This window comes from Episyrphus balteatus, chromosome 1 (assembly GCF_945859705.1).
Source record: "Episyrphus balteatus chromosome 1, idEpiBalt1.1, whole genome shotgun sequence".
NCBI lineage: Eukaryota > Metazoa > Arthropoda > Insecta > Diptera > Syrphidae > Episyrphus > Episyrphus balteatus.
Window position 1 is genome coordinate 157,562,789 of NC_079134.1, and position 12,069 is coordinate 157,574,857.

The 12,069-nt window shown below is 28.8% G+C and overlaps 1 protein-coding gene across 1 annotated transcript in view; it reads left to right on the forward strand.

The window, feature by feature from the left end:
* Positions 1-12,069, forward strand: part of LOC129921364 (UDP-glucosyltransferase 2) — a 33,419-nt gene that overhangs the window by 9,974 nt on the left and 11,376 nt on the right. The window contains exon 2 of the mRNA XM_056003166.1: positions 10,877-11,020. Coding sequence (XP_055859141.1) covers positions 10,878-11,020 — 143 coding nt within the window. The 5' untranslated portion in view covers position 10,877. The remainder of the gene's footprint in view (positions 1-10,876; positions 11,021-12,069) is intronic.

The following is a 12,069-nucleotide window of genomic DNA, read 5'->3' on the forward strand; positions in this document are numbered from 1 at the left end:
ACAAAGAAGAAATAAAATTAAAAAAAAAAATAAGCACTGATATATAAAAAGCGAAAGAGATTTGCTTGGATACAAACATATAATTGTAGAAAAAAAAAGGATACACGTTGGTACATATAGGCAGGAACAATAAGATTTGCTTTCTCCTGCTGTTATTTAACATAATTGATTTTAATGTGAAGTTAACGTTTTAGTATAATTGAGTTAATTTTTGCAAAGAAGACCAATATAGTGATGAATTGAAAGTTTGCTATATGTAAATGTACAGGGTGTGAGGGAAAAGTATCACTATAAGAAAATGAAAAAGCTGCATTGAAAAAAAAAATCAGATAAGAATTATTGAGAATATAGTAATTTACATTTTGTATCTGATTTACAATTTTTTTCTTTAATTTGTAATCATCTTCTTTTATTATGACCTAAACTGTCTTCCAGTTTTAAGTATAATTATTGCTTACAGATGATTGCTGTTATAAATAGTCTTTTATATGAAAACTATAAATTGCCCAATAATTTCCATGGCTAACAAGTTTTTCAATACTTATCTGAATAACATTTTAGAAGATAGTAATCAGATATGTTCCACCCAAACCGAGGTCTTCTTCTGACCGGCCGTTAACATCAACTTTGAATTCTTGAAGGTGTTGTAGACTCTTGTAAGCTTTATAAAGAGGGTTGGTGATTATGATAAAAACTGGTAGTTGTAATGAACCTTTTGGTTCATTGAAACTTCATCTTGTAAGCTATGAGTTAATTCAAAAAGTGCAAGGCATATTCTTTAGGTAAAATTGTTTATAATTTGTGTTCTTTTTTTGATATACAATTTAAATTTAATTACTTCTTAAAATAAAATGCACGACTGGGTCGCACGTACTTGCTCTTGTACTTCACAGTATCTTTATCTTAAATATCTATTGGAAATTTAAGATTTTGTAGAAAAAAAAAATCAAAAAAAAAAAATCAAAAGTTTAAAAATTAAATTCAAAAATTTTTTTTTTCAAAAATGTTTTTAAAAATATTTTTGTTTAACATTTTATACTTAATGATCTCTGTAAATTTTAAATAAAATAATTAAAGCTTTGATGAAATATATGAACATAAAATATATATGTCAATTTTTGAAAAACGGCAACGCCATATTTCCGTTCTCCGCATTTTTTGAGAAAAACTAAAAACGCAGTTTTGTTAGAATTGATAAGAGTATTCCGCACACCAAATTTGATCGAAATCGTTAGAGCCGTTTTCGAGAAATTTGCAATACCTCGAAAACGTTATATGGGAGGTATGCGTTAAAATGGAGATATTAAAAAAATTAAAAAAAATGGGTCTAGGGAATTACGTAAAAATCATCTGTACCAAGTTTCAAGCAAATTCAACCATCCGTTTAGGCCCTAGCTCGATGTACAGATGGACGCACAGACGCACAGACCGACGGACGGCATGACAAAAACCACTTTTTGATCTTCTCCATCATCGTAATGTTGGTTTTGAATAAAACCTCAATTTTTTTTTCTACACGAAACCAATACTTGCCCTATAGAGCAAGTAAAAAATTAATATTAAAGAAAATAAATGATCCAAGTTAATTTTTGTATGTGATCCGTTTTTAAGTTGAACAAGTTGGGGGTACAGTCTTGTCCTTGGTTATTTATTTATTTTGCCTTCAGAAGAAGATATCAAAAACCTTTTTTATTATCATATCACTATACTAACCCCATGGATTGGTCTTTTTTTTTAAACTGTGTTCTTTATTTATGTATCTAAACACTTCCACTTGATTTTATAAAGATTTTACTTCACGTTTTGCTCCGACAAATAACTTACATTTGAAATACAATTCTGATCACCCCTGGTTAATCCTTGCAACTGGAAAATTACCAAAGTTTGCTTTTGCCAAAATCATCCCATCTGAAAACCGACCTTTTGCAATTTTTCTATTCTTGAGCAAAGTTCTAAAAATTATTTAATAGAATCAAAGTTTTTCTAAATAACAACAATTTAATTGCTCAACATCAGCCTCTATTCCGCTTCAAATTCTAAGCGCTGAAAAAATGACATGATCTTAACTAGAAGAAAATATAATGAACCGGTCTCTTTTCTTTCGTAGAATATTTTCACAGTATAAAAATACACGAGTATTCAAAATTTTCAAAAATATTATCTTTGGTTTTTATCTAATGGATTATTTTTTTATGGATTGATGCATTCTTTCAAACTTGGTTTTAATTTGTGAATTAATAATTTCTTAAGAATGGTATACAAAATTCTTTCTGAAACATTTTTGAAAATTTGGACACATAATAGTACTTTGTTTAAATTTTTTTTTATTATTATTCATTTATTATATAAAAAGCAACTTTTACTAAAAGAGCAAGAGTATGCGCGAACCAGACGTTAGTTTTTTTATACGGTACAAAAGTTGCATGCGTTATGCTATGCATTAAGGAAATAAAGATTTAAGGACCCACCAGATGTGAATGTAAAATATTCTGGAAAAAAAACATGAATAATAATAGTAATATACTATACATAAACCACTCTTTTACGGCCAAATTTCACACGCGGTACCAGTTCCAGTGACGAAACGACAAGAAAAATGGTTAAAAACTGTTTTTTTTTGGTAATTTAAGGACAGTAAATAGAGTGTTCAACCATTCCAATCCCTAAAATAACTGAATCTATAAAAGACACGACCACAAAATCAAGAATAGAAATATAAGCAATTGTATTTTATGAATTTTTTTATCACACGGAAACTTGAAAAATATTTTTTGGTATTTTGAAATGGAAGAACATTGAATTTTCATGTTTCTGATTAGTGACACTATTACTTTTACGTTCTGCGGAAAATGCAAATGTTTTAATACAATACTAACATTACGTAAGTGTGGATACGTAACGTTCAGTATCACTATGCCATCTTCAAAGGGGTGCCAAATACTTTTTGGATAGTCTATTTAAATGATTTCATATGCTAAAAGTATTTTCCAGTTGAAGTTGCGTTCTTAAAATGAGTGAAAAGTTCAGAAGTGATTGTTTTTTATAATTTCTTTAATCTTTAAGCCAGTTTCCTTAATGACCATAAGCTGTCAGCGCTAATTAACTTTTGATATTTCTTTTATATGCATTATACCCCTTAAAATGTGTATCTTAATTTTTTAACATTTAAAATTTATATTAAAAAAAAACAAGTCCCCTAGTTTGTTTAAATTTAAGGATACAAGTTAATAAACAACCACAAATATGTAAATTATTAATTTTTCTTAAAGTTTCAAAATATATAAAACAAGCTTTTAATAGAACTTTTGGTTAAAAAAATTTCTCACCCAATATTCGAAAAAACTGCTTTATTAATTTGACCCATAAATCTCCAAATAAATATAAAGAACATTTAAATATCATCTATAAATATTTAAAAACTTATTATTGAATAAATTAATAATAAGCATATAGAGATAGGTTTCGAGAAAAAAAAGTTAACCAGTTAAGTCATTTATGTCAAAATGATACATAACTTAATGTTTCCTATTTCCAAATAGCCGGTAAAATTTAAATACCTATCCTCTAACCATTTATTATATTTGTCATACCAAAAAAAAAAAAAACACAAACAACAAACAAAAAATTTGAATCTTCTCATCAATTATATAATTAGTAGTTTTCTGCTCTTGCACAAATACATATATTTCAGCAAATTTTTACCATCATTGGTTTCAGGTAGTAATTTATTTGTATTTTTTTTTCATCTTCTTCTCAGAGTCTTTAGTTCACTGTCAAGTTCAAGGTAATCACTGTCATATCTATCTACTCGTAGATCATGCAAAGAGTCGACGAGCTATTTTTTTTTTGCTGCTGTCTATATCTCATTGTAATGACCACTCTAGTCTAGACGCATATACCCGCGTAATGTGTGAATAACCATTAATCTAAAAATTGACAGACTCCAACAGAAAAAAAAAACTCCATAATAACAAACAACTCTTAATGTTTGTCCAAATATTTAAATACTCTTCGGTTCGGTCTACTTCAGTGGAACATCAACTGTCAGTAAGAAAAATTTTACAAAAAAATCTGCAAATTAATGAAGAATAATTATACCGCAGAGCTGAGCAGTGTAAATGATTTAAAATAACTCTTGGAATGCCACTTTCACGAATTTTTTTTTTGTAACTTTACATCAAGCCAGACAAGGGGGCTTTATTTTATTGTATAAGCTTTGTGGTTGTAACTTCTTTGGTGTAATCCATTGCTGGTACGATTATTACCTACCCACCACCTACGGGCCATATAAACGATTCAGTGAAGTGTAGACAAAAATTCACTCACGAAATGAGTTGCATTTTACCACCAATTCAATATAATTCGAATTTGTGGTAAATTCGAATTCGAAACGTATACCAAAGCAATGATATCCGGAAGAGAAAAGCCAGCCTCATTGTTGATCAACAAAAATAAATATGGCCACTGGGTACGGTACCTGTTAAACATGGCGATGGCGTTGCTTGCTTATTGCACTGCGCGAGTTTATTTATCGCTTGAGCAATAAAACTGAAATTAAAGGAAAGTAACCGAAGTGAGATAGTAGTTTATAATGCTATGACGATGGCTATATAGTAACTATACTTAAAGCCTACATTATGAGTTGAAGATGAAAAATTAATTATTATTTAACCGATTTTCTTTAACTTTACTGATTAATGCTGTTTCAGATTTTTGACGTATAGTTTAACACAGTCGAATGTGCAAGTTATTTGTATTATGTAATTAAAGTCTGTGTCTCTGCTGGACACAGTAATGTTTACGTTAGGGAACACTATTGGATGAGGAATGAGGTGTTTTAAGGTAATAAGTGTAGAACCAGATCAGACATTATTGTTTGCTGATGATAATGATGATGATGGTATGCTGCAGCAATTTATAAATTGTCTTATGTAATTGGATTTATATTTCAAGTAAATTGTAAGTCTTTAAGTCAACCCAAGACTATAACGCAGCAGCATAAAGTTAAAGTCACGCTTTAAAATGGCCTACAGATTATAAATTTACAATTATATTCATAAAGGCAATGTTATGGATTGTATATGCTTATCACGTATTGGGGTCACTTAACAGTTTCGTAGCAACTTTTATTTTTATTTTTTGGCATATTACTCTCTGCTGTGAGAGTGCACTTTTGTATATACGCACATTGAAGATGTACATACTTGCACGTGATATTGCGCATATTCTTTTCGGGGAACTCATTTAGAGTTTTGTAAGTTTTGGACCCTATAATTTTTTTTTTGTTTACTGTCGATAGAAGTCGTGCGAATTTTTCAAGGTTAAGATTTTTTGTTTATACACTTAAATAATCAACAATAAATTTATGTTAATAATAAATAAACCATACACTTTGAAATAATCAAAGAAAACATCAATATTCAGTGATAGTAGTGAGATTGGTTGTGTAACTTTGTATTAGAAAAATATAAGACAACACAGTTTTATTATCTTGTATGTCAATATTACAAATAATTAAAGATCAAAAGTGCATAAAAAAGTATGTTGAATGTAATCAAAATTGACACATTTTTTTTTCTACATATAATTAAACCTGCAACGCATTCATGTGTAAGGACAAAAAATTTCATAATTCTTTGTTATGATGGTAAATTAAAAATTATATTAATTTTATTATAAACCCTTCGTCATTTTAGTGAAATTTGAAGTGTTTAAAATAAAACAATTCATTAGTAAACAAAATAAAGATAAACGCACGCATTTTTTTTGCCCAATACAAAAAAATAATTAGGTTATTACTCTATAAACTGTATCATTAAAATAAATCATTGTTTCAATTAAATTATTTGTAATTGTTCATAAAAAGATATACGACCATGACGACCATGAACTCATTATATATTTTTTCATAGAAATTGAACTCATCAAAATATATGCTGGCATGTATATCATTTAATGTCATCTTTGAAATGATGAAAACACTATACAAAACGGTTATAAGTCTTAATGTCATATATTTGGGTTTTTTCGGTCCATTAATTTATGTGTAAAAGCACATTACTAGAGGAGTGGTGAAGAAGGTCAACAGTTTTATTAATCATTTGTACTTGAATCACTAAATGAAACTATTAAAAACTAGAGAAAAATAGTACAAAATAACAATAAAATATTGATTTGATATAATTCTTCGAAATTTCATTAATTTTGTATTTTTCATTTTTGAATTTGGAAAAAAGTTTTAATAACTCTAATGAAGTTACCCAGTTCTTGGTATTAGGGGCCGATATAGTCCACTAACCTTTTACATCAGACGTGAGTCAAGTGTAGTAATTCTGATTTTTGGCTGATTTTTTGATAATTCCCTGCCAAATAATTTTTTTGACCAAGAGTATCAAATATTGCAACTTTGTCAAACATCAATACATTAATACTGAACACATAATATTGCAAAAATTACACTGGTATTGATGAAGATGAAAAAAGGGCTTCTTTTCTTACTTAATAAGATTTCTTTTTATGAAAAATAGAATAATTAAATCCTGACTGTTAAATTGAAGTTTTAGGCTAAGTATGATTCCAAAAGATTATTTTTAGAAATACGACTTTAAATACACATTATATCATTTTAGATTATAAGAAAAATCTGACCACAAGTTTTAAACAAAATCTGTTGAGCCGTTAACGAAATAAAAATATATACCTACTACAGCGGAAAACGGCAACGTCGTTTTTCCGTTACTGAGTTTTTTAACAGTTCCAATATAATTGGTTTGCACAAAATTTAATTAAAATTTTTAAAGCCGCTTTCGAGAAAATTAGGTTTTTTTTTTTGACACGTAACCAATACTTGCCCTAGCTGGTCAAAAAACATAAGCAAAATTCAAATGACTTTATACTCCTATGAAAATACGCCATTTTAAAAAAAAATCTAATTCATTAGTTAAATAAGAAACACATACCCACAATATTTTTATGTCGTTTCTTTGTATGTGATTTTCTCCAACAAGCTTAAGTTTTATCGAAGAATAAAATGTTTTTTTGGATAAACATTCACTTCTTGAAGATTAAGACATTAAATTAAAATTTTTGTCAGATATTGATTACAGCCGTGTTTTTTACAACTCAGGAAATATTGAACTGTAGAAAAAACACGGTTTGTATGTGTTGACAAAAAACAAAACTTGAACATCAAGTTTGGGTCAAAAAATGTATTGAAATGTAGCATACAAAACCATAAACGTAATTCACGTCAACCAAGATTGAAAAAGTTTGACTTCTGAAACAGAGACATAAGAATTTGAAGATCTTTATTTAATAAAGTCGATTTATTGATTTTCTGATGAGATCTATATTAGAGTTAGCTCCCTGGTTAACATTAGGAGAACCTAAACTTTTAATGTTTAGATTACAAAATTTGATAAAAATTTGTTTAACTCCTCTTTTCTAAACTCTGCATTCCGAATTTCTATATGTTTTCTGTGATAGCCTGATATTGTATTATCAATGAACTATATGTAATTGCTTAAGAATAACTCACTAATGGTATTTTATATGTTAGGACGATTGCTCTGCAACGTATTCTAAAAATTTTAGTTAAATGTCCTAACCATTTTGACTAGTGTATACAAACACAAATTTAGAAAGCAAAAAACGAATGGCGTGTTGAAAATACTTAATATGACACAACTTTATATAAAGTAAAGCTTATAAGATACATATAAGCTTATATCAATTCCAAACCAGATAGGTAAATGCTCAAAGATTTGATCAAATATCTATAACAACTATTCAGATGCTTGTACTGCAAGTGGGCTTAATTTTTCTAAATACAATCTAAATCATGCACATTTGTACCACAGAGGTCATGGACTTAAGAACCCAATAAAACAATTATTCATTTCAACATACATAAACAATGGTTGTTCGTTGTTCTCATATCAAACCTCTTTTTCATACGTAGAACCATTTTAAATTGAGCTTTAAGAAACCAAAGTCATTTGTGCAGACCCAGACCGGTAAATCAGTTCATAAATCTACTCAAATAAAAAACAGACTAGTCATCAGTTATAATTGCATTCTATCTATGATATTGGAACTTTTTTTAATGCAATTTATTGCCACAAACCCAAACAAGTTTGTCATTTTTAAGATTTTATCGTTTTTTGTGGAAAATTACTTGCTTCACTTAACGCAAACCAATTTTTAATGGTTCTGATCAGTGGCGTATTGAGGGGGGGCTCAGGGGTTCAAGCCCCCCCCCCCCAAGCCTCCAAGACAATGTTATTATTTAGCTGATTTCTTCATAATGTACATGATTAATTGAAACTTGTTCGTAAATCTTAGAGATTTAGAGGCAGCTCAGATGTTTGAGCCCCCTCCAAATTCTGAAAGGGCTGTTTGTGTTTGCTTGAGTAAGGGCCTTAGCTGACGTTGAGGGTTGGGATACATTTTTTTCGGATTTTATTCCAATTCGAAATTCTTCAAATCTTTTTTTTTTTCGGTATTTTGGCGTCGAATTACATCACCGTTAAATTTTGTAAAACTTCTTATGCAAACATCGTCTTCAGTATATTTACTTTTTTTCAAAATAATATTTTTCTCAAAGAAAATAGAAATTTTTGGTATCTTAAAATCTTAGTGGTCAACATAACTAATGGTTTCTTTAAGTGAATCTGCAATCTTTGGACAACATTTGTTGTTAATTTATTTATATCATTATTAATCACTGCTTCTGTGTTTGCACCTCATTCGCTTTACACTTTACCTAATTAATTTTTATTTGAGTATTTACAAATTGCAATAATATCGCCCATGTTCTGCATTTCACTTACATACATATTTGATATGTCTCGAAAAATGTGTCTACTTATTTTTTCTTATAAATTCTGCTTTTTTTCATTAAAATTGTAAATTAAATTGCATCCATGTAACAAAATAAAAATGGATGATACTTTAGTTTTGACAGTTCGAAGCATTTACGAAGTTGTCGAAATCGATCGAAGATCTATTTCACTTGAAATTGAAAAGTGATTTCAATTCACTTTCGGTCGAATTGCGGAAAATAGTAATGAGTATAGCTCAAAAACAAGACGTGGTAGGAATAAATACGTAAACAGTTTTGAATTCAGCATGACAAAGTTCAAACGATATGGGTCAAAATCATGGAGGTGGGAAATTTCGATGACCGAATTCTTAAAAAATCAACTTTGTTTTATAATAAAAATTTCATGCTCAAATGTTCGCTTTAGCCATATTTCGTCGGTTCATGAACGGGCAGAGCACAAAAATGTATATTTTTCAATTTACCGCAAAACCCCAAAAATTGGTACTAGAAAAACGTTCCCGGAAATGATGGTAATCTCTTCAAAACGACTTTAGGGGTCTAGAAATAGTATCAATATGAATGATATACTATTATATTAAGGTAGTAGGTCATAAATAAATGAAATATAACTTTATTTCTTGGGACAGAGACCGATTTCTACAACAAAAAAAATGCTTTTATGCACGTCCGAAACACTTAGGCCATAAGTAATTTTTTCTATATATTGATACATTAAGAAATGTTGCTTTTATGCGTCATTTTTCTTGGGACAACTTTTATTAATGTATAAAAAAAAAAACAAAAAACTTAATTTTTTTGTAAGAGATGTACCAATTTAAAAACAAGTATGGTTTATATGTAGAATTTAGAAAAGAAATACTTAAAAATAATTGACTTTAATGTGTTTTTAAGTCATTTGAATATCAATTTTTGGAGTTATGGACATGTCCGGGAACGCTGTTTTTGGGTATATAAAATGGAATAAAAAAGAAATTTAAACTTTTCTAACCGAAACAAATATATTCGTATATGCGTGCCTACTATTTTAATTGGTAAATGAGAAAAAAACTTTAAATAAATGTTATTTTGATTTAAAAAAATGCCTGGACATCAAATTTTCCACCTCCATGACTTTGAACCATATAGTGTTTTTTTATTTTTAAGATTACTCAACACCTTGCTGTTTGTGTAAAATGATTGAGATACAAGAACTTTGAAAAAACACTACTTTGACTGTGAAAGGAAGAGACAGTAGTACGAAGCTGTCGAGAGCAGTAAAATGTAACTTTTAGTACTGCAGCACAGCGCGCAAAGACGAATAAAAAAAAGAGAAAAAATGTTCCTACATTTAGGTACCCTATACAAAATTTTTGAAAAATTTTCCAGCCCCCTCCAAATTTTTTTCTGGATACGCCACTGGTTCTGATGGCTGAAATTGCTACCATTAACTCAATCGATAGAGATAAATTTTACCCACGCAGGCATATAATTAGGGTTTTATGTCGAAAAATCACAACGCAATTCATCAGATACCAAAATGTCAAATAATACGTAACTCTGCCAACTCTAATGTGAAAGAATTCATTTAAAACCAGACGGGTTCTAAATTCTTACCCACTTTGTTTAGAATAATTTAAAAATCAATTATTGTCCGTATTTAAAAAAAAAATGTAATTTTTAGAGGTTATCTTTTGTTTTTTAACTCCATCTACACTTAGTACAAAACGTGTACCTACTTACTGCGTAGTCTTCCGCGTAATTAAAATCGACTAACTCTAATTGTTGTGAATATTTTTGACCATTTTTGTGTTGGTCGATTGTTATTTATGTATCATTCTATGGCAAACGTTTAACATTGCCGGTATACATATAGCAGCAATTGGGAGTGTTTTGTATTCATATTGCAAATTTTAATTCGCTTGTGTATTTCTATTAGAATTTTATTACATTTTAATGTAAATATAAACATAAAATATTTTAATAAATTTATTTTGAATGATAGTAAAATAAAATATCAATTTTATTTTTATTTTTCTTTTATTATCATTTTAGAATGACGCCGGTAAGTAGTGCTGGATTGTTGCTCCTACTTTGTGTCGGCGGGACATTTACTGCAGATATCCTGATGGTGACAATGGGCGGAACAAAATCACACAAAATTCCTTTTTGGGAGCTGGCCAAGGGGCTTATTTCAAGGTTAGTTTAAAATATTTATATAAACTATTATATTTGAATTCAAAACCGCAAATAAATAAAACAACTTATGTTCTATATAAAAACTAGTTAAGTTAAGTTTAAAGTTGTATAGATTTTCCACAAATTAACTTTATGTTTATTTATGAGAGTTCCTATCTCTAAAATTCTAGATCCTTAATTAGGTTTCGTAATCAGTTCAAATTCGCAAAAGAATTTGCAAACTTTAAAACTTTAATAAACCAGTTTTGGTATAAAATTAGTTTTTTTTTTTAGTTTCTTAATAATTTGCCTTTTAAATATTTATAAATATCTGTGCTTTTTTTCAAAATTCTATTTGGACAAAATTGATTTTACTCAAAATTTTTTAAATTTCATGTTTCGAGATACAATTGAATTATGTATTTCACTTACTTCTTGTTACGAGCTGCTTTATTTCCGTGCAATAATGCAATAAATTAGAAAAAATAAATGCAAACACACAAATAAAGTAGGTATGCAAACAAAACGATCTTGTTAACATGCATGCATTTAAAATTATTATTGCTGCAAGAAACATGTGTTTTCTTTATTTACACAGATATATATTTTGAAAAACATTATTTTGCACATTATTTTTTGCTTGTCTATTCTGTAAGTTGCATAACTTCTTAGTTAGCAATTTATACTTACTTTATGGGTAACATAAACCGGAAATGAGTGATCAGCAGTGCGGTTTCACTGTTTCAGTTAAAATTTTTTAGATATTTGAATCTCAAAATAAATTAATAGTCGAGTAAAATTAAGCATAAAATTGGTACACTGAGGGAAAAAACAACTTAAAATCAACGAAAACCACGTTGATTCGACTATTTTTCGGAATGATTTTGCGTTGAAGGCGAAAATTTGAAAATAAAAGTAGAACATCGTTAGTTTAAAGTTGTTTGCCGTTATAAAACATCTTTTTATCAAAGTTGTTTCAACCTCGAAAAAAAGCATCAATTTATAAAAAAAAGAAAAAATTGGCAGCCGCTGGGGATCGAACCTACAACTCTTGGGTCTCTAGGCGAATG